General features: G+C 34.6%; 1 protein-coding gene across 2 annotated transcripts in view; it reads left to right on the plus strand.

Moving 5' to 3' along the window:
- Nucleotides 1-22,639, plus strand: part of NOX4 (NADPH oxidase 4) — a 158,742-nt gene that overhangs the window by 71,522 nt on the left and 64,581 nt on the right. For both annotated transcript variants that reach the window (XM_063094259.1, XM_063094260.1), the window contains exons 9-11: nt 12,256-12,472; nt 14,426-14,590; nt 14,727-14,789. In XM_063094259.1, the coding sequence (XP_062950329.1) occupies nt 12,256-12,472; nt 14,426-14,590; nt 14,727-14,789 (445 nt within the window). The remainder of the gene's footprint in view (nt 1-12,255; nt 12,473-14,425; nt 14,591-14,726; nt 14,790-22,639) is intronic.

Raw genomic sequence — 22,639 nt, forward strand, 5'->3', positions numbered from 1 at the left:
GTATACACCCACATCCACATCCACATGCATACACTTTTTTTGTTTATGTTTGTTTTTCAAGTGCACAGCAGTACAAGGTAAGTACCATTATCATCCCCACTTCACAGATGTGGAAATGAAGGACAGAAAGTTAAATTAAATGCCTATCCAGAGCTCCTTAGCAAGTACCTGAAAGTTTAAGATTGAGCCCATGAAGTCTGGCCCCAGAATCTAGGCATTTAGTTCATACCCTTTTCTTGAATTACTGAATTATTTATTCACAATTTGGAAGGTATCTTTGCCTATGAATGAAATCTTTTTTTTTTTTTTTTTGTCTTTTTCGTGACCGGTACTCAGCCAGTGAGTGCACCAGCCATTCCTATATAGGATCCGAACCCGCGGCGGGAGTGTTGCTGCGCTCCCAGTGCCGCACTCTCCCCAGTGCGCCATAGGCTCGGCCCTGAATGAAATCTTTTTATGTCATGTGAAAACCTAGGGTATCTTTTCAATTTGTGCATGTAATTTGGTGACTGTATATGCATTTATGCTTGTATGTTTGGGGTAAGAAATTCAAGTTTTTTCAAGTTACATAGGTTTCAAGGTTTTGAAGGTGAAATCTAATTCTTCCAAAAAAACAGGGTAAGAAGAAAATGCCTTCATTTTGGTACTGCTTTATAAATATTTCTTAAAATATATGACTTTGTTATGGCACATAATAAATATAACAATTTTATAATAAATCTCATAATAAAATTATAATTATGTGATACTTTACCTTTCTAAATTTTTCCATACAATCTGAGAATAACAATGGGAGAAGCTAGTCTCCGGACTAGAGCCAACAAAAATGCTGTGGAAGAGATACTTTTATCAGTATTTTTATTACCAGTCTGCCTTTGTAAAGAGATTAAGTCAAAATACAGCAAAGAAAGAAAAGGGGAAAAGAGATTATTCACAATATAGAAAAAGCACATCAAGTCCACAGATTTCAAAAATCAATGCCTTTTAACAGAAGTTTGCTATGAATTTTCTCTACATATTAGATGACCCATCAAGTTAGTATTCAAATGTGAGGGATATATTTGATAAAGGAATCCCAAAGTAATTAAATAAATAGGCCCGCGATGTATGCAATTTTATTGATTGACTTAGTTTTGCTCTTTTCTGCATCTTTGCTGTCTTCACCTTAAATATAGTAAAACAAACTGCCCAATGTCCTTGATTCTAATTTAGAATAAACAGGATTGATTGTTCGAAGATCACTAGTGTGATCTTGAGCAAATAAGTTTTCTATGGAATTTCCTGATTTATAGAAAAAGGAGAAGTAATTATGTCTCAGAGACTTATTTGGAGAGAAAAATTAGAAAGTGTACATACAAATGACACCATATATACACACACATATATACACATTTTTATCATTACCTGCTCTCCAGTTTTTATCAGTTTGCTAGAAAACTAGGTCAATATAATTATTTGTGAAAATAAATCATGTCATATGACAAGATTAACTCTAGCTCTAGAATATTTACACCGGCAACCTGATGCATATTCATTTAGTCCATTCTTTTGTTAGCTTTGTAACGGAAGTTGAGTGAAACATTCCTCAGCCCTCTTTATTGCAGCCAATAGGGCTGTCCATACTTTTAAAGTCCATTACCAAGCCTCATAGTGGCACCTGTTATTCCTGGCAACATAGGCTAAGGAGAAGAATGGGAATTGGGTAGGGAAAAAGAAAAAAAGAAAGAATCCAGACATACACTCTGCAAATGTCCAGGGGGAAGAGAAATTCACATAAAAACCAGCTATCCAGAAGCACAGTATAGAACACTATGCACTCTATAAAACATTAAGTAATTGGGAGAAGGTCAGAGGTTGCTGTTGAATTGCAGAAATGCCTAGTGATCTCTTCTTCCTACCCCCATTTGGTATCTGTGAATTCCAACATGAAAGAGAACAAGAAAATAGAACAGTATTATATCCTTGGTGGAATGTAGTGTTTTTGACTGTAGGAGTGTTTCTTACTCATCTTTATCCATGGATCTCTTTCACATGTCATCACTCACTATTTTGCTGGAGTAAGCTGAATTGTATTAATTAATTTAAGCTAGAAATGTGTTATCTTTCAAAGGCCCTTCCGATTTTCAGATGACAGTAAAGAATAATCTGTGCATTTGTTTAAATATAACTTGGATTTCCATTTTGTGACTGTCATTTATGTGTAGCATTATCTAATTAAGAAGTTATCATGACAACTAATATGTTGCTTCCTGTTCCAGAGAAAATAGGTTTTATGTCTAGACTATTTGGTTGTATTGTACATTGGCACATTTTTTGTTGGGAATTTTTGTATACTTCAGTGTATAAAAATTCTTTGGATCACAGAAGGAAAAAAAAAACCATCTCTCATTATTTGTTTTCTCTCACTTTCTGGTTTTCCCATTTTAAACTTAAATGCATAGGATGAATAAAATTCTTGAGGAATTAGGTCTTATGTGGAATCAAATCCCATCCCCCATAATATTTACATGTTTTAATATGTTAACAAATATAACATTCTGTACAATTTTAATATTTAAGATGTACATATGTATTTTTTCCATTTTCAATTTCTCATGCATCAAATTTTTATTTCTACATAAAAAGTAATTATTTTCTCTATAATAATTATGGATCAAGGTCTTATGGTTTATTTACATTTGCTGATACTTTATCCTGTAAGCCAGATGGGAGTGGGGATTGAAGTCATGTGGTGTTTTCACCCTTAAGGGTGCCTAGTTACATAGTTTGTACGTGTATATATAGGTATAGTATATACAGAGCATTCTCATGGACGTGAAGCTGTTTATTCTATAAGCTGCATGTATAAGGGTATTTCAAGAAGTTTGTGGAAAAATAGAATTAGAAAATAATGTGATTCTTTCTGTGAACTTTTTAAGTGCCCCTGTGTTAATGAATTTTTAGTCTTCCAGATTCTGAGTCTACTTTTTCCCCATTTTGGGGATAGAAATATTGAGCTTTATACCAAATAAATTCTTACGTCATTTTCATCTCAATTTTTCTCCTGGGATATTTTTTATACTAACAAATGGTTCTGGCCAAAATTACAGAATGAGAAAGCTGGGGGAAAAGAGAAGAAATGTAGGATGTATTGATTTTAAGGAAAAGTTTAATGCATTAGTGTTTTTCTGAAATGTGAAATCATTATTTTAATCTTCACTTCCATTTTAGTAAAGTCTAAAAGCAGAAGAAGTACTAAGAAATCATAGATGTTTACATATTTTTTCTTCAGAAAATGTCAAAGATCTTTTCTTTATATAACCGTGATGTAGAGAGAAACAGGTACTCTCTTTTTTAGTTAAGTAAACTTAGTGAAATGACCTATTTTACTTCACGTACGCAAAGAATGTTCAAATCTTGAATGTAAGTCCTTAGACTAAGGGGGTTTAGATTTGTCAGCTGCAAAAGGATTGTGGCAGAACCAGCTACTTACTATGCTGGCCCACTGCAAAAGAAAAGTACAGAGCCCTTTGGATTAAATATTATTAAGCATTTGGAGATAGTGATAACAGAGCATTAAACCAATGGTGGCATTTCTAAAGTTGAGTCTGATATAACTGCACAGATCACAAACCCACGATGGCATTTCTCCTTCCTTCTGTTCTATTCTACTCTCTACTTCTATGAGAACTACCTTTCTTTTCTTTAGGTTCCACATATGAGTGATATCACATAGTATTTGTCTTTCTGGGCCTGGCTTACTTCACTTAACATGATGGTCTCCAGTTCCATCCATGTTGCTGCAAATGACAGGATTTCATTTTTTTAAATAGCTGAATAGTATTGTGTGTGTGTGTGTATATATACACACACACACATATATATATATATACACATACATACACATATACATTTAATGCATTTTGAGTTGATTTTTTTTTTGAGTCATGAGAGACAAGCGTCTAGTCTCAATCTTTTGCGTGTGGATATCGACTATTTTTAGCACCATTCATTGAAGAGGTTGTCCTTGCTTCAGTGTATATTTTTGGCACCTTTGTTGAAAATAAGTTGGCTGTAAATGTGTGAGTTTATCTCTGGCCTTCCTTTTTTGTTTCATCAGTCTATTTGTCTATTTTTATGCCAGTACCATGCTTTTTTGGTTACTATAGATTTATAGTATATTTAAAGGGAGGAAGTGTGATGCTTCTAAATTTGTTCTTTTTGTTTAAGGTTGCTTTGTCTATAAAGGGTCTTTTGTGGTTCTATACAAATTTTAAGATTATTTTTTCTATTTCTGTGAAGAATTTCATAGGTATTTCATTAAGGATTTGTTGAATCTGTGATTGCTCCAGGTAATATGGACATTTTAATGATATTAATTACCCCAACACATGAGCATGGGGTATCTTTCCATTTATTTGTGTCTTCTTCAATTATTTCCCCAATGTTTTATAGTTTTCATTGTAGAGGTCTTTTACCTACTTGGTTAAATTTACTTCTATGAGTTTCATTTTTCTGGTAGCTATTTTGAATGGGATTACTTTCATGATTTCTTCTTCACATATTTCATTTTTGGTGTACAGGAAGGCTATTTTTTGTGTGTTGATTTTATATCCTCCAACTTTACTGAATTCATTTATTAATTCTAGTAATTTTTTGGTGGAAACTTTAGGGGTTTCTATGTCATCTGAAAACAGGGATAGTTTGACTTCCTCCTTTCCAATTCGTATGCCCTTTATTGCTTTCTCTTGCCTTATTGTGCTGGCTAGAACTTATAGTACAATGTTGAATAAAAGTGGAGAAAGTGAGCATCCTGGTCTTGTTTCAGATCTTAGAGTAAAAGTCTCCAATTTTTATCCTCTCAGTGTGATATTAGCTATGGGTTTGTTGCATATGGCCTTTATTTTGTTGAGGTGCATTCCTTCCAAACCTAACTTGTTGAGCGATTTTTATCATGAAAGACTGTTGGATTTTATCAAATGCTTTTTCTGGGTCTATTGAAATGATCATATGTTTTTGTTTCTTTCTTCCTCTGTTGATATGCTGTATCAAACTTATTGATTTGCATATGTTGAATTATCCTTGCATCCTTGGGGTGAATCTCACTTGATTATGGTGAATGATATTTTTAATGTGTTGTTCGATTTGTAATTTGCTGAGGGTTTTTGCATCAATGTTCATTAGGGGTATTGGTCAGTAAGTTTTTTGTTGTTCTTTTCTTCTGTTTTGTTTTGGTTGTGTGTTTTTTCTGATTTTGGCATGAGAGTAAATTGGCCTTGTAGAATGAGTTTGGAAATATTCCCTCCTCTTCAGTTTTTTGGAAGAGTTTGAGAATAATTGGAATTAGTTCTTTAAATGTTTGGTAGAATTTGGCAGTGGAGCCATCTGTTCCTAGGGTTTTCTTTGTTGGGAGACTTTATTACTGCTTCAATCTCATTACACATTATTGGTCGGTTTAGGTTTTCTAGTTTTTCATAATTCCACCTTGGTAAGTTGTATGTGTTCAGGAATTTATCTATTTCTTCTAGTTTGTTAGCATATAGTTGTTCATAATAGTCTCTTATGATTCTCTGTATTTATGCAGTATCAGCAAGAGTATCTCCTTCTTTACTTCTGATTTTGTATCTTCTCTCTTTTTTCATCATTAGTCTAACTTTTTGAAAAAAAAATCTCTTTGTTTCATCAGTCTTTTGTACCTTTTTAAAAAATTTCTAGCTCATGTTTTTTCTGCTCTGATCTTTGCTATTTCTCTCCTTCTACTAATTTTGAATTTGGGTTGTTCTTATTGTACTAGTTCCTTAAAGTGTAATGTTAGGTTGTTTGTTTGAAGTCATCTTCTTTTTTGACATAGGCACGTATTTTTGGATTCCCTCTTAGAACTGCTTTTGCTGTATCCCATAGGTTCTTGTAGGTTGTATTTTCATTTTCACTTGTATCCAAGAACTTTTTAATTTATTTTTTAAATTTTTTCTTCTGTTTTCTTATTGCTTAGGAACATATTGGTTAACTTCCATGTCTTTGTACAGTTTTTAATGACCATTCCATTATTGATTTCTTATTGTGATTACACAAGGTAGTTGATATGATTTCAAATTTTTAAATTTGTTGAGAATTGTTTCATGACCTAACATATGATCTATTCTACAGAATATTCTACATGATGCTGAGAAGAACATGTATTCTGTAGATGTTGGATAAAATGTTCTGTAAATGTCCGATAGGTCCAGTTGGTCCAGAGTAGAGATTAACTTTGATGTTTCTTGGTTAATTTTCTTTCTGGATAGTCTGTTCTTTGCTGAAAGTGGGATATTAATGTCCCAAACTATTTTTGTATTGGAGTCTGTCTCCCATAAGATCTATTAGTAATTGCTTTATATATCTGGGTTTTCTGGTATTGGGTGCATATATATTTACAATTATATCCTTTTGTTGATTTGATTCTTTTATCATTATGTAATGACTTTCTTCATCTTTTTATGCATTCCTTGGCTTAAAATCTAATTTTTTCTGAAATAAGTAAAGCTAATCCTGTTCTTTTTTGGTTTCCATTTGTATGAAATATTTTTTACCGTCCTTTATTTTCACTCAATGTGTCTTCATAGGTGGAGTGAGTTTCTTATAGGTAGTATATCATTAGTTCTTGTTTTATAATCCATTCAACCACACTGTGTCTTTTAATTGTTGACTTTATCTGGTTCAAATTTAGGGTTATTATTTATATATAGGGACTCATTACTGCCATTTTTTTTTTCCTTTTGTTCTGGTTGTATATAGATACTTTTCCCTTTTTTCCCAGTCTTCCTATCCTCTTTGTGATTAAGTGGTTTTCTACAGGGCCGAGCCCGTGGCGCACTCGGTAGAGTGCTGCGCTGGGAGCGCGGCGACGCTCCCGCCGTGGGTTCAGATCCTATATAGGAATGACCAGTGCACTCACTGGCTGAGTGCCGGTCATGAAAAAAACGACAAAAAAAAAAAAAAAAAAAAAGTGGTTTTCTACAGTAATATCTTTTGATTTCTCAATATTTATTTTTAATATGTCTATTTAAGATTTTACATTATGATTACCATGAGGGTTACAAAAGCATTTTATAGTTATAATAGATTATTTTAAACTAATAGCAACTTAACTTTCATATCTAAGAAAAAAGAATAAAAAAACCCAAAACTACTCAACATTTCGACATCATCTCTTTTTACTTTTTGACATTGTAGTGCTTCAAGTTACATCATTTAATGTTACCTATCTCTTATATGATTCCTGTATTTGTTACTTTTTAGATTTGTCCTTTAGTCTTCATACTAAGGATATAAGTGGTTTATTCACCAACATTGGAGAATAATCAAATTGTATACTTACTTTACTACTGAGTTTTGTACCTTCAAATGTTTTCTTGTTACAATTAAGCATCATTTTCTTCCAGATTGAAGAACTCCCATCAGCATTTCTTGTAAAGTGAATGTAGTATTGATTAATCCCCTTAGCTTTTGTTTGTCTAGGAAAGACTTTATTTCTCCTTCATATTTGATGGTTAGTTTTGCTGGGTACAGCATTCTTGGTTGACAGCCTTTTCCAACACTTGGAATATAACATTCCACTCTACTGACTTGTAGAGTTTCCACTGAGAAATCCACTGAGAACTTTATTCAAGCTCTGAATGTTATGTTCCTTTTTTGAGTGTTGAATTTTATCTTCCTTTTCTTTTCTTCATGCATTCAGTATTATTTCTTTGTCTTTGTTTATTGATAATTTGATTATGATATGCCTCGGGTGTTCTTCTTTAGACTGAATTTGATTGGTGACCTCTGAGCTTCTTGTACCTGGATGCTGTCATCTTACTCCACGCTTGGGAAATTTTCAGCTATTGTTTTCTTAAATATACTTTCTAGGTCTCTTCCTTTTCTGTTTCCTTCAGATATGCTGATTATGCAGATATTATATCACTTGAAGGAGCCCCATAATTCCTGAACTTCTGTTTCATTTTTTCTGTTATTTTTTTTTTTTTTGCTCCTGTGATGGCTTTTTAAAAATTGATTCTATTCCTTTTGAAGTTTCCTGTTATCTCCTGAATTCTTTTACAAATATTGTTTAATTTTTCTATCTGTATTTTCTTGTGAACTCCTGAACATCTTTAAGAGGATTATTTTGAATTAACTGTCAGACATTTCATAAATTCTATGATTTATTGGTCCGTTGCTGGTGCTTTGTAGGTTTCCTTGTGGTGTCATATTTCTTTGTTCTTTCTCAATATTTAGGTCTTTACATGGATGACTGTGCATTTGAGGAAACGGTTTCCTCTTCCAGGTTTTATAGGTGTTCTTTGGTGTGTTAGACCTTTATTGCTCAATATAAGAACTTTGTCTCTGGTCTCTGGTTTGTTTGTTTGTTTGTTTTTCTTTCTGTTGAGGATAAATTGCAACTACTACCATTTAACCACTGCACTGGAAGTGATTTGCTGTCCTGTCATTAAATCCTGGATTTGGGGAAACTTCAGCTTGAAACTTGTACTCTGTGCCTGAGCTGAATTGCTGCTTTGCCATCGTTTCTTAAACTGGAGAAAATGTGTGCCAAACAAATTTTAGTTGTCAGTCTTTTCATCACTCCCAGATCATGTGGGGTCTCCACAAACACAACTGGGCTGTGTGGGATATTTAGCTCAGGTCTGAGTCTTTCCCTCAAACTGTGCCCCTTGCAATTGTCACTCAGTCTTCACTGCATGGCCCATGCTGATCAGAAGGCAAATCAGCTACACTGTTCCCCAATGCACCCCTGCTGGATCAGCTCCCCACGCACTACAAATGTTTCCTGTAGGGCAGGCCCCACATGAGTCCCCACAAAGACTCACTGAACTCTGGGTAATTCATTTTTCTCATTGGCTACATCTCCTCCCTCCTTGTGGATCCAGGAGAAAATTGAGGGTATCTTTGCTGGCCTGGGACATGGGATAGTTATCCCATCAGGATTTTTTTTTTGGTTGTTTGTTTTTTATGCCTGGCAGTGACAAAGTCATCAAAAATAATAGTGTATTGAACAAATTCTACTAATTTACAACAAACAACTCATAAAACTATTTTATGGCAAAATGTGCCAGTAGCTATTTTGTATGCTGTGCCATGCCAGCTGTTGGAGTGATCTCTCCTACAACCTCAATATGGTATTTTATGACTTTGCTGAATCCATGGGTGTTTCTGCCTCTTCTCCTGAGTTTCAGTGATTTCAGGATGGCAGGTTTTGTGTTTTAATAGTTGTTAGTTGATCCGATATACGGGCAATGATGTGGGAGATCCTCTATTCAGCCATCTTGGCAACATCACTACTCTGTTAGAGATTTTAGCATGAAATTAAAATAGGAATGATTTCATGATCATTATTCTTTTGGCAAAAAGATGTGGTATTTTGTAATATTTAGCTTTTTCCATAAAATAATTTTATGATTCATATGTTGTAATTTGTTAGGATTCGTTCAATGTACTATATTATTTTCTATGACTTTCTCACAGCCAGGCATTAAAAACAAACAACCAAAAAACAAAACAAAATAAAAAACCTGATGGGATAACTATAATGCTTCTTACGGAAAAGGAAGAAAAGAATCTATATTTTTGAAAAAAATACATGGTTGTATGTGTTCTTGTTTTTGTTGTCATAAGAATCTTTTAACTTGTGCTTTCAACATTTAACAGTGTTTTAAAAATATTGGTTTCTTTCTTTTTCATCCTTTGTTTCCACAAGGACCTTGACCATGGTAGGGTTATGTTCCCTTGAATGTGGTTATAACTTAAGAGAAGAGAAAAATTACATTCTTCTATTTAATGTTAAGACCCTAAATTATAAGCAGCCCTCATTCAACATTCACACATGCACGCATGCGTGCACGTACACACACACACACAGACACACACACACACACGCACACACACACTCAATGTGACCTTATATCCAGGCCTTTATTCATTTTGAACCCGTTTCCTGATGTCTGCTTTTTTAACTAGCTGATTTGCTCTGCATGACATGGATGCTTGGAGTGAGAGAAATCAGATTTCTGAACACCATGCTTTGACTACTACTTATTTTTATCTCATACCTAAGCAAAAGCTTTAGGTTTCTTGTCTCTGTAATGGGAATAAAAATAATAACATTATATGATTATATTTGAAGTTTAAATGAGAAAAAAGACATTTAAAAATGCTTCACATAATATTTCCTTAATAAGTATTAATCTCCCTCCTTTCTCACATTTTTCAGAGGATGTAGGGATCTGATGAACTAATAATGTGCTATACATACTGAGAGGCAAGAGCATAGAATTTGAGCCAGATCAAGGTTCAAATCTTGGCTCTCCACTTAGCTGTATAACCCTGGGTGATTATTTAATCTTTTACAATAGTTTCTTAATTTGTAAAATGGGAATAATAATTCTTATTTTATGCAATTTTATCAGGATGATGTGAAATATGTGTAAATTTCTCTGTGTTGATGTTTAACAAACATTATTAAGCTATTATTTAGAACCTCTATTCCAATTATTATCTGTGATCTGACTTTTATGTCCAACTTCTCCCAAGATATATTTTAAAGTAGTTTTTAAGTTTCTGGAGGGCTAGGGACTAGATTTGACTGCTCCTTGAGCTCTGTAGCACCATCTAGAATAGTGCTAATTGCATTATACTAATGTTTGTTCAACTTATGGCCAGTAGAATAAATATCTGAGATTTTTGACCTACTCTCATGTCAGCCACTAATCACAGGATGGTCAAAAGGAGCAACAAGTTTGGGTAAATCATTAATTGTAATGGAAGCTGAATCTAACTAATGGATTGTCCAAGTACAATATCACAGAGATTTTACTATGTGACTAGAACCCTGTGAATGATTAGTGACAAAAATAATTGGTTCACATTTATATAATATTTACCGATTTATTCTGTGTCTATGTCTATATACAACCTTAAAAAATGTATGTGTATATGTGGTCTACTATGTATGTCATATCATGCAGCCCCCTACTTAGATGCCTCTGACATGTATTGAATGCTCCCTAATGACTTCATGATGACTAGATTTAAGGAAGAAAGTAAAATAAAATGAAGAGAGAGAGGGAACTGAACATAAAGAAAGGTGTAAAAAAGAAAGAATGTGAGCAGTTTGAACAGATCGTAAATACCACCAGAGAGTGACTTGGCTATCACTTTCCTAACTTTCATATGTTGGAGCTATTAATATCATTATACTTATGTGATAGCTTTTGTTTTAAAATATTTGTAAAATCATTATAGCTAATACACACTTAAAGCTATGCTTTTGAAGCTACTAAAGTCAATTATTAGGGAGCGTGAAGGGTAATTTAAAAATAACACACTATTAGCCAGCCAGGAAAAATTATTTTGAAAATATGAAAAAAAAATTAGTACCGTTTAAAAATAAAAATAAAGTACACTTCAAAGTTTTCAATGCTTTTCTAAATCTGACTTTTTTTCAAGCTTTGCTTACTCACCAGTGATTTTGTTGATGTTCTCTACAATCTGTCACTTTTCTGGACTATTCCCCTGAGATAGATCTTAACCCCTTAGTGATAAGAAGTGCAGAACACAGAAAGTTGAATGGTTTGTCTTAGAATGTTACAAAATAAGATACAATCAGATTTTAAGATTTTAGGCTCACCTGCCTGATTTATTATTTTGAGCTTTTAGTGTGGTCTGTTTATGCAGAAATTGAAAAATAAACAGATTTAGGGCCTGACTGCCGTGTATAAATTGTTTTCTGATCATAGGAGAGGCACACTTTCAGTTCCTGTCATTTTTGTTTGACATTTCTCTGTAAATCAGCAGTCATAGTTTTATCCAGTCTTAGACAAATCAAATATAATCCCTGGATTTTTTTTGAAGATATAGCAAAGTACCCATCATTTTTCAGTGTTCATTGAAGTGAAAACTTGTATATGATTATGTGAATGCCTAATAGACTTGAAGTAAAGGCTGTCAAGTTCAAGAATACTTGAAAGATTACATGTGTTTTTCTGTTTTTCTCTACCACACACTTGTAGAATTTATTTGGAGGGCCAAAAGTTTTAGTTTTAGTTTAATAATATAAATTTTAAGTAAATGACTTATTAAAGTTTTAAGATTGCTCAATTTCTACCAAATATGATACATAAGGAGCACTTTTAAGGTAAATGCTGTAAAAGTTAGCAAGAAAAAGACATTATTTTCTTTTAGTGTGCCCCCTGACCTCAACCTCTTTTTGATCTCCTTGTGTGTTTGTCTTTAATTTAATTTTAGAGGGCTGCTGAAGTATCAAACTAATTTACAAACCCACCCTCCTGGCTGCATCAATCTTAACCGAACCCACTATCAGAATATTTCCTTACCAGAGTATCTCTCAGAACATTTTTATGAACCTTACCCTGGAGGATTTTCAAAACCAGAAGAGCTTACCCGGAATGCATTTGTGAAGATTTGTGTAGAAGAGCCCAGGTTCCAAGCCAATTTTCCCCAGGTCAGACTAATTCTGTGCTTGATCCCTTTGCAGTCTGTGCTTCCATATTATTGAATAATATCACATTTAAACGTGTTTTTGAAGCTATAAATTTATGCATTCTAGTATATTCCAGGGTGTTTCAATAGCAAGTTAGTATCTATTATCTCATTATAGGCACCTGACAGTTCAAGGCAAAAGACCTATGATTTTACAGAAAATAGAAAAATTTTGCTTAACTGACCATATGATCTTTGCATACTATGACACTGGTGCTTGCTACTAGAGAGATACAAATATGTTTTTGCTATTCATTGAGAAAACCAGGTTGAGTAATAAAAAAAAAAAGGAGGAAAAGAATTAATACTACTACTAATTATTATACTGTGATAGAATATTGAGTTACAGTATTATGTATAATATTATAAATAATGAATGGTAAAATCAATTTATTAAATTTTTTATATTATCTCCTAGGCACTGTGCTTAAATGTTTGTATGCATAATTTATTTCAATATTCATAAAGGTTGTTTGAAGAAATTCATATCATCCTCAATTTTCTGATGAACAAATTGGGCTTAAATACATAACATACCTTGTCCAAAATCTCCAAACTAGTAATTGGCAGAGGTGGCATACCAACCCAAGTCTTTGACTAAAATTCTTGTTCTTGGAAAACATCTTCCCCAAATACCCAGAAAATAGTTAAATAAGGGACCTAATCTTATTAGGTGGCTATAGGAACTGCCCATATGCAGATTATACCCTGTACTCTTTGTCTGTACCAAGTAGATGTAGGGAACAGTGATGTCAAATATCTGTTTATGAAGAGAAGAAAGAGAAGTCAAAATCTGGAAAGAATCTGTAGATGACTTTTGAATAAGTGTGCTAGTCTTGTGTTTATTATTAACCATAATCCTCTAGATATCTATTAGTGTTTACAATTTTCAGAACTTTCTTGAGGTTCACATAATGCTGAATATTAGACACAACAGGTATGGTGACTCCTATTTTACTTATGTGAGACCGTATCCTCAAAGAGTAAGTGACTGTCCCAAAGTCTCAAGGCTGATTGACACATTGCAGAGCTTGTGCTGCAATGCTTATTCTTCAGACAGTGTCAGGTTAAATGTCACTTTACAGAAGAGGCATGATCTGTCTGCATGACAGGAAGATGGTCTGGAACAACTATGTAAATGAGGTTTTAAAAAGTGACCATTAAAATAAGTTTTAGCTGGAGGCCTCAAAGTGATGAGGAAGATATGGTGTGTAGTTGTAGGAGAAGGATCAGCCATGTAGAGCTTCTTTGGAAAGTATGCAGTGATCCTTGTATCAGGGCTATCCATCCAGCACACATTCAAAATTTTTATGATTTCCAAATTCTAAATATTATCTTTTGTTCATATTATATTATGTAAAAGTAAGCTGTAAACATGCCTAGCATATTCCATTTAAAAAATATGTGCTATGCATATTTAACATTATGTTTGTGTATATGTATATATTATATGTATGTATTATTATGCATATACATTATGTACATCAAAATAATCTAGAATTTTCTTTTTAATAAACATTGGACTAGCACTTTAAAAAAAATCATCTTCATATTTATCTGAGATTTTAACTTCCCTTTATTCTCTCTTTACAGAAAGATATTGTGAATATACATTATATATTTGTTTGCACAGAAGGATATATGAAAGAATGTACACTTACCTGTTAATGGTAGTTAAACCTGGAACAGGGTTTGAGGGTAGGGTCTTGATACTACTTTCTGTTTTATTTTGTACTTTAGTTGTTGAATAAGATGCTGTGAACATCCATTTTTTAACTCATTTTGATGTTTTATTATTTAAAATACAAATTAAAATATTATTACCATAATATGTGAAATAAGCAATTGGGCAGGGTATAGATTTCTATGATACCAATATTTCCTGAAGTATATATTATCAAAAATTCTCCCTTAGACGTGGCTTTGGATTTCTGGACCTTTGTGCCTGTATTGTGCCGAAAGACTTTACAGGTGTATCCGGAGCAATAAGCCAGTCACCATCATCTCAGTTATAAGTCATCCCTCAGATGTCATAGAAATCCAAATGGTCAAAGAAAATTTTAAAGCAAGACCTGGCCAGGTGAGTCAGTGTTCAGCAATTTTGAAAATACCCCTTTTCCTTATGTAATTTTTTTAAAAAATAGCTGATGTAGAATATTGGGATAGTTGAATTTCTTTCTTGGCCATTTAAAAATTATCTGTTTGTTGCTTTTTAGTATATTATTCTACATTGTCCCAGTGTGTCTGCATTAGAAAACCATCCATTTACCCTCACAATGGTAAGAAACTTGTTTCTTGATATTTTCAATTTCTAGAATTCAATGTATCTTTTTTCTTTTCTGTGTTCTAACTTACTCTAAAAATTATTCCAACTGTTACAATATCCTTAATGTTAAAGTAAGCCATCTTTTTACAAAGAAATATAGTTACCTGTTCAAAAATGTTGTAGCTATTTATTCTTTCTTATTTTCTCACCCCTTACAATTCAGGAAGTAATGTATTAAAAAATTTTAAAGCTTATTGATTCAAAATGCAGATATTTGCTCTTTTCCTTTTATGAAGTTTACAGGAAAAGTGAACATGTGCACAACACTCTTTAAAGAGATTAGATTTAAGGAAAAAGAGGATACTTCGGGGTGAGGTAAAAGCATTACAAAGTCCAGGCAGTTATTAGAAAGAGTAAAGTCTAGTGTAATTGACCCCAGGCTATGTATGGGAAAGGTAATGGAAAATAAAGTTAGGAAATAAAATGAAGTAAAAAATGTGTGTGTGCGGCAGGGTCTAGTTAAATAATGGGCACCATCAAGTATGTTTAGCCTCTCAGCATATTGTTTAACATTATTTTTTCATTTTAAAAATAGCATGAACCCATTATAAAAATCCAAATAATTTACAAGTATATAAGATAACATAGAAATTTTTCTTTATTTTCTTCACTTCCTAATGCTTTTCTTCAGAATTTGGTATATATCCTTCCGGATATTTTTCTATATACTTTGGCATAAATAGGTGTCGGACCTTTGTTTGCTGAATCATATCGTTCTGTGACTGGCTCTTTTCACCCAATAATATATCATGGACAACTTCCCATTTTACTCCATCTGTATATGCCTCGTTCTTTTTAATGACTGCATTCTGTTCCACAGTGGGAAGGCGCTGTAATTTATTTAATATTCCCATCGATGATGGATATTTAAGTTTTATTCAGATTCTAACAAAGAAAGTTGAGAGTAGAAACCACATGTTTAAATGTATACATGATAAAAATAAAAGTGAATAAATTATGGGCAGCAGAAAAATAACTGGTATCAAAGTGCTGAGATTTTGGGATGGGGTTTTACTGGGAATTGGAGTCACTTTCAAATTGGATATATCAGTCAAGTTGAAAACTCTGAAACATCGTTGGGCAGGTTATTTCATCTTTTTGTGCACTTGATTTCTCAGTGTAATATTGGGATAAAAACAGTACCTGTTCATAGTTTTGTTGTGGGTTTAAGTAAACTACTACAAGTAAAGCATGTAGACCAGTGCCTGGAACATTGAAAATGTCAGGTACACGTAAATACATGTTAACAATTACTGTGATTTTTATTTTCAGTATAAGTTTGCCCCTTGAGAACATGTGCTTGTAAAGACAGCAAGGCCAGAAATATCGCTACTTAAGAGACAACAGAGACAGAAAGGAAGTGTCAAATATAGAAAAATCAGAAGTCATTTATTCAATGCATCTTTTAAAAAGAAAAACTATTTTTTGGTCCATTTGCTCCAAATTTTGTATTGCTTGTGTGTAGCAAACTTGTTCATTAGTGATTAAGAAAAAGTAGTTTGGCATCCAGTAAAATAATTGACAACATTCCATTTTATCAGGAAAGATGGTAACACTGACTTATCAATGGGATAGAATTAATTTATAATTGTTTTTCCAACAGTGATGATAGATGATTTCAGACAGCCTTTCATCTGGTGCTGTGTGGGCGGCTGGCTACTGTGAGAGAAGTATGTTGTCGTGAGGAATATTGAAAACTTAGTTGCCACATGGAATATAAAATTAGGACCTTAGTCTTTAGGACACAGGTCTTATCAAGAGCCAAGTAGCTATGCCCTGTTCATCATCCTCTAGGACACGCATGCCATACAAGATTATCTTTGTTCCATGAGAACAGCACCAGACCTGGCAAATATATATGATTAACAAATCTTTAGATGTGGGGTTTCAGCTGAATCGTGCTTTACTTCTGATAGTTGAAAGACATGTTTCCTTTTCTCTGCACTCATACATCCCATACACATGAAATTGGTAACATGAAAAGAAGAATTGAAAAGGGAGAAAACACACAATTAAGTTTGTTTTTAAGTACAGCCATGTGTCTCTTCCATTCATCACTGTGTGAACATCATGGAGTGTACTTACACAAACCTAGGTGACGTAGCCTCCTGCACACCTAGGCTATATGGTATCGTCTCTGGCTCCTAGGCTACAAACCTGTACATCATGTTACTATACTGAATTCTGCAGGCAATTCTAACACAATGGTAAGTATGTATGTATCTAAACATATCTAAACATAGAAAAGGTACAGTAGAATACAGTATTATAATCTTATGGTCCCACTGTCTTATATGTGGCCTGCCATTGATCAAAATCTCATTATGCAGTGTATGACTGTAATTTAAACAGTTTGGCTTAATCTTGGGGTTATAAAAAAAGTTACTTCAGACATTAACTTTTCCCTGTGTTTGAGACTTTATTTTAAAAATCATTCCTTTACCATAACTTTAAATAGAGAATATGGGTTAAGAAAAAAAGTCAGTTGCTGAATGCTAAGTATAGAGAAGAGAGGGTTTTTGTTTATTTTTTTTAGAAAAATATTTTCCAACACACACAAAAGTAGAGAAAATAGTATAAAGGACCCCCATGTACCTATCAACAAGCTTCAACAAAAACATAAAAGATAACTTTACTTTTTAGTACATACAAGTATTCTATCACTGAAAATGTGCATGTTCTCTCAAAACAGAAAATTAAAGAACTTTTCACCTATGGTACACCACTGAGTAGATGCTTCTAGATCTAATCTTTCAGTTGGCTTAGGCCCCTTCCACAGGGCAAAAGGAAAAAATACAAAAGAAGTGGTTTAAGCAAGTGCCTTATGTGGCCTGACCTGCTTCTTAAAATGTGATTCTTGTAAGAGCTGTGACAGCCCTGAGCTGGCTTAAGGCACAGATGGGAAAAAAAGAAAAGGGGCAAAAGGGAATGCAGGGAACAGACAGGAGAAAGGAAACTGGAGGTAGGGGAGAGCTGAGGAAAAGAAACCAAACTATATGTGAAATAGAATGGTAGTAACTGTTTAAACAGGGGCAGGAACTTTAGAATTCAGTCCGAGCCCCATCATTTATTAGTTCTGTGTCTGTGAATGTATCCCTTGAATTCCCTAAGCCTCAGTTTCATCACCTGAAAATTAGTGCTAATAATACTTATCTAGAATGGACATTATCGGTTTAATAAATATAATGTGTGTAAAACCCTTGTCACATGATTTGTGGTCAGTACTTGGCAACTATGTTATTATTACTTTGATAATCTTAAAATATCTGCTTTTAATTTGGATGATTGCTTTCACTTCTGAAATTATGCGTTTTTGAGAAGCGAGTTCGGGACATGAGCATGTGGTTTTTCAGGCTGAAAATGAGAAACTTTGAGGATATGATACTATCAGTCATTTGAAAATCGGTCATGGATTTCTTTTTTCTTTGAGATCCTGAGGTATGGAAATAAGACTAATAGGCGAAAAGTTTTAGAAAAATTAATTTTTGATTGAATATAGTAAGAACATTCCTGACAATAAGACCAGCCAAGAAATTACAAACAGCTGTCTCACAGGAGTGTTTGAAAGGATAATTGTGCTAGATCAGGGTTTTTTAATGGCATTGGTGACATTTTGGGTCAGATAATTCTTTGATGTGGTGCCTTGTCCTGAGTATTATAGGATGTTTAACAGCATCGTTAGGCTCCACCTACTAGATGTTAATATTACGCCCCAGTTCTGACAACCAAAAATGTCCTAAACATAGCCAAATGCCCTTTGAGGGGCAAAATCACCCACAGTTGAGAGCCACTGTGCTAGACCAATAGGTGTCCAACATACCTTAAAATTCCCAAGGCCTGCAGGATGTTCTTCTAGAGAACACTGTGAGACAGAAGAATTGAGGAGGAAATAAAGAAATTGGGGGGTGGGTGGGAATGCTTAGCTTATTTTCTGGGGACTCCAATCTCATGTCAGGAAGAACAGCTTACTTTTGTGGTCTGCATATGAGGATTCTGCGAAAGTATTCATGTGAACATCATCATCTAAAAATATTTTTGCTTACTCTATTAGAGTCCTTTTTGGAATTCCATAAAAATTATTTTGGTTACCATGAATTTCTGAATACTGTCATGTGGTATAGGTCTTTGAAAGAGAATTTGATTACTTTTCACATTCGGAATTCCTTTTTTCATATTTACATAATAGCATTTGAATACGAATCAAAGGGAAAAGTAGGATAGCAGTATAAAAATCTAACAAGTTAATTAAGAGTTAGAATGATATAAGAATAGCCTCACATACTTGACATTTTATCACGTGAATGAAAGGTTTTTTCCCCCCCATGGAATCCCAAGATATAGGAATAGGAACAACAATACATTATTCTTGGGGTATAAATATTGGTTTAGTGGCTACTTTGGAAAATAATATACAGTTTGGATTGATGGGAAGAGACAGTAAGGCTTTTTCTCACCTCAGTGAAGCTCCATTAGGTGTACAGGGCTCCTAACTCTCTCTGTGGGTAGCTTCCCACAGCCAAGGACCACCACCCAGGGCCCTGACTCTTCAGATGGCCAGTGAGCCCTGAGCACTAAGGCTCTGTGTCCAGTGCAGGCTTGTTGTAGAAGGTTCAGGTTCAGGATGTGTTGGGTGCAGGCAAGGAGGTTGGCTGCCTGGAGCCTATATCCATCATAGCTTTTGTTCTTTCTTATTTACTTATTCATACCCTAAACACTTCCCATTCAATTAAAGAAAAAAGAAATCCTTATTTCTTCTACATCTACCAGAATTTCTCATCAGAATGATAGAAAGGAGAAAGAAGGATAATTATAAAGTATGTTATGGAGGCCACTTCTTCAGTTCTCTTTAAGAAAGACTGTTCTCTCAAATTCTTTAAGAAAAAAGAAATGAAGAAGCAGGAAGGAAGGAAGGAAGGAAGGAAGGAAGGAAGGAAGGAAGGAAGGAAGGAAGGAAGGAAAAGGCATTTTTCTATGGCCTGTAATGGTTTGGAAAATGCTGCTTAACATATATCATTTTTAGAAATCCATAATGCTTATCAATATACTAATGGTTTGGAGATGTTCTTTAATAAGAAATCCCATTAAATTTTAGTCCCCCATTTAGTTAAGGCTTTTTTGCTTTCCCACTTCTGTGTGTGCATACCTTCTTCTCTCTGGAAAGCAACCTCTGTGTCTTCCACTCATTCGCAACCTAAACACTTCCCGTTCTCTTTGCCTGGGAACTCCTACTCATTCTTTACATCTCACCTTAACATCACCTCCACTGAGAAGCTTTCACTTATCCTCCCTATTAGATTAGGTTTCTTGATCTTTTCCTCTTGTTAGCATCCTGTGTACTCTCTTCAAAACCAGAGTCATTAAGTTCTTTGCTTAATGCCTATCTTCCTCCTAGGCCATAAACTCCATGAGCCCTTTCAAAGATGAATTCATAGCATAGTGTCTGGCACCCAGAGCAATCCAATACATATCTGCTGAAAGAGTGAAAAAATACCTGATATATAATGAGTGTTTGGGACATAGCTTGAGAAATGCTTTATGGATAGATTCTATTTTCCTCTCATGTCTTTCTAGCACACCCTTACTTGAAAGGTAAAGCCAGACAAAAGGAACATTTAGAGGGATTAAGGAGAAAGGAGAAATGCTTGTTGCCAAAGTAGCTCTTAGTCAGAGTAGACTTGCCAGTCAGGTTCTGGGTCTAATCTTTGAGGTTATTTATGATGCTGTTGGGGCTGAGAAAGTGAAACCTCAAAGTGAAGACCTCAGAAGCAGCCTCAGAAGCAATGTTTTCCTCTGACCTTCTCCTGTCCTCCTGTCTCTCAGACTCATTCTCCCAAGAGGCAAGCCATAGAAACTAAAATCCTTCCCCAAGGAGAGTCATACATATGCTGTAATCTTCCCCCCTCTTTTTCTGTCTTGGAGCTGGCCATAAAGAAATTCTCTGACCTACCTTGTCTAATTGTAGGTCATAAGACCCCCGTTCCAGAAAGGGTCCTGCCCCATCCCCTGGAGGAATGAATGCTACACAGTGAAGACAAAAAGAATCTGAACAGACAGGCCTTGCTGGGTTTCCCTACTCAGCCTATAAGTATTAGATCATGCTTTTCATGTCCAGTTACATTTCTGCACATCTGTGCCTGCTTCATAGAACCTAACCATAAATATGGACAATTTTCTGTATATCTTTGGGTCTTTATTCTGAAGGCTCCCATGTCACATAATACTATGATATAATACAATTTATTATGCCTTTTCTTCATATTAATCTGTGTTTATCAGTTCATTTTTCAGAGAACCTTCAGGGTGTTGAAGGGGATGTCTTCCCTCGGCCTCTATACTGCCTATCTCTCTCTAGTGGCAAAGATTAGGGGGAAATGTACCTATGGCAGAGGTGATTGGGGAAGAACCACCGAAGACAAATAGACATAATTTGTGGATTACATCTCGTCTGAAACAGGGGCTCATTTTTCACTCCCTCCCCCATTCTCAGGGCTAACATCAACAGAAAATTGTTTATTCCTAACTTCTGTGTTGATCTTGTTACTGAATTAGCCTTTTGGGTTCCAAAGTCATAGAAATGAACAATGTACCCAGCAGTAAAGCAAGAAGTGCTTTATTAAAGGAGGAGATAGACTTATGCACAACGGGGGTAGCTACAGGAAAACTACCCACTGAGGGGAGCTGTTCAGGGTCTTTTATAGGGAAAAGAGTTAAGGGGTACAGGCCAGGGTCACTAGAGGTGGTCCATTCTGTTCTCCCTGGTTGCGTCATTGGCGCATGCTCAGTTAAGTCTTTGGTCCCTGCACCTGCTCAGTAGGTCCAAGAAGGTGGTGGTGTCCATTATCATCACCCCAGGAGGGTCATTGTAGCAGTCACCTTGAAGCTTTTTACACACCTGGGGATTCCTATAGGTATCTTAAGATTAATCTGTAACTTAATTTTTACAATTACAGTAAATAAGCCTCGGGGAGGGGTTTTGCAACTCAGTGAATCTGTTCCCCTCTTATCTCAGTTTATTTTATCAAGGCAGACCATGGGATAATCATGTGCCCCCAGGGGGTTCTCATGACTGTGGAGTGGAAAAGTTACAAAGTGTCCTTCACAGGGAAAATGGAGTCAGTTTAGTTCACAGGCCTAGCCCTATTCTGTCTTAGTCTGACAAATGCAATCAATATTTCTTACATTTGCCTAGCCACCTATAGGTTGAAATAGGTCTTGACTCCACAAGTTTAGGCTTTGTATTCACATTCACTGATATTTTAAGCATCATTTTTGTATCTTTTGCTTATGTCTTATTAAACCTCAATTCAATGTGTGTGTGTGTGTGTGTGTGTGTGTGTGTAGACACACACATATTATATATATATTTTTTAATGTGTCTCACAGATATTTTAACTTATTACAATAGTTGGCTTCCAAAAGAAATTTTAAGGCAAAGGAAATTATTTTTATTGGGCCATCTGTTTACCCTGTAATTTGTGTAGGCTTAGGAAATGATCGATAGCCTTCCCACATTTGGGGAAGTTGCTAGCTGGCTCATTCATTCAATCCCCCAAGGGAGTTTCTGTTTTCATAAATGGGAAAATAGGCAAATCTTGCTGCTGCCTAGAAATTAATTTGAGTGGAGCATACATTTCTAAGCTAAATTTTACATTATGCTATTACGTTGATTTACTGTCTTTTTCTGCCATTTCCTTCTTTTGGTCTATTTATTTCTATTTGGCATTTACATGTAAAATGCATGCTTTCAAACATTTTGTTGTTGTTGCATCATTCCCTTAAGAGTTCCTTTGAAGTAAAACAAAG

This window comes from Cynocephalus volans, chromosome 4 (assembly GCF_027409185.1).
Source record: "Cynocephalus volans isolate mCynVol1 chromosome 4, mCynVol1.pri, whole genome shotgun sequence".
Classification (NCBI taxonomy): domain Eukaryota; kingdom Metazoa; phylum Chordata; class Mammalia; order Dermoptera; family Cynocephalidae; genus Cynocephalus; species Cynocephalus volans.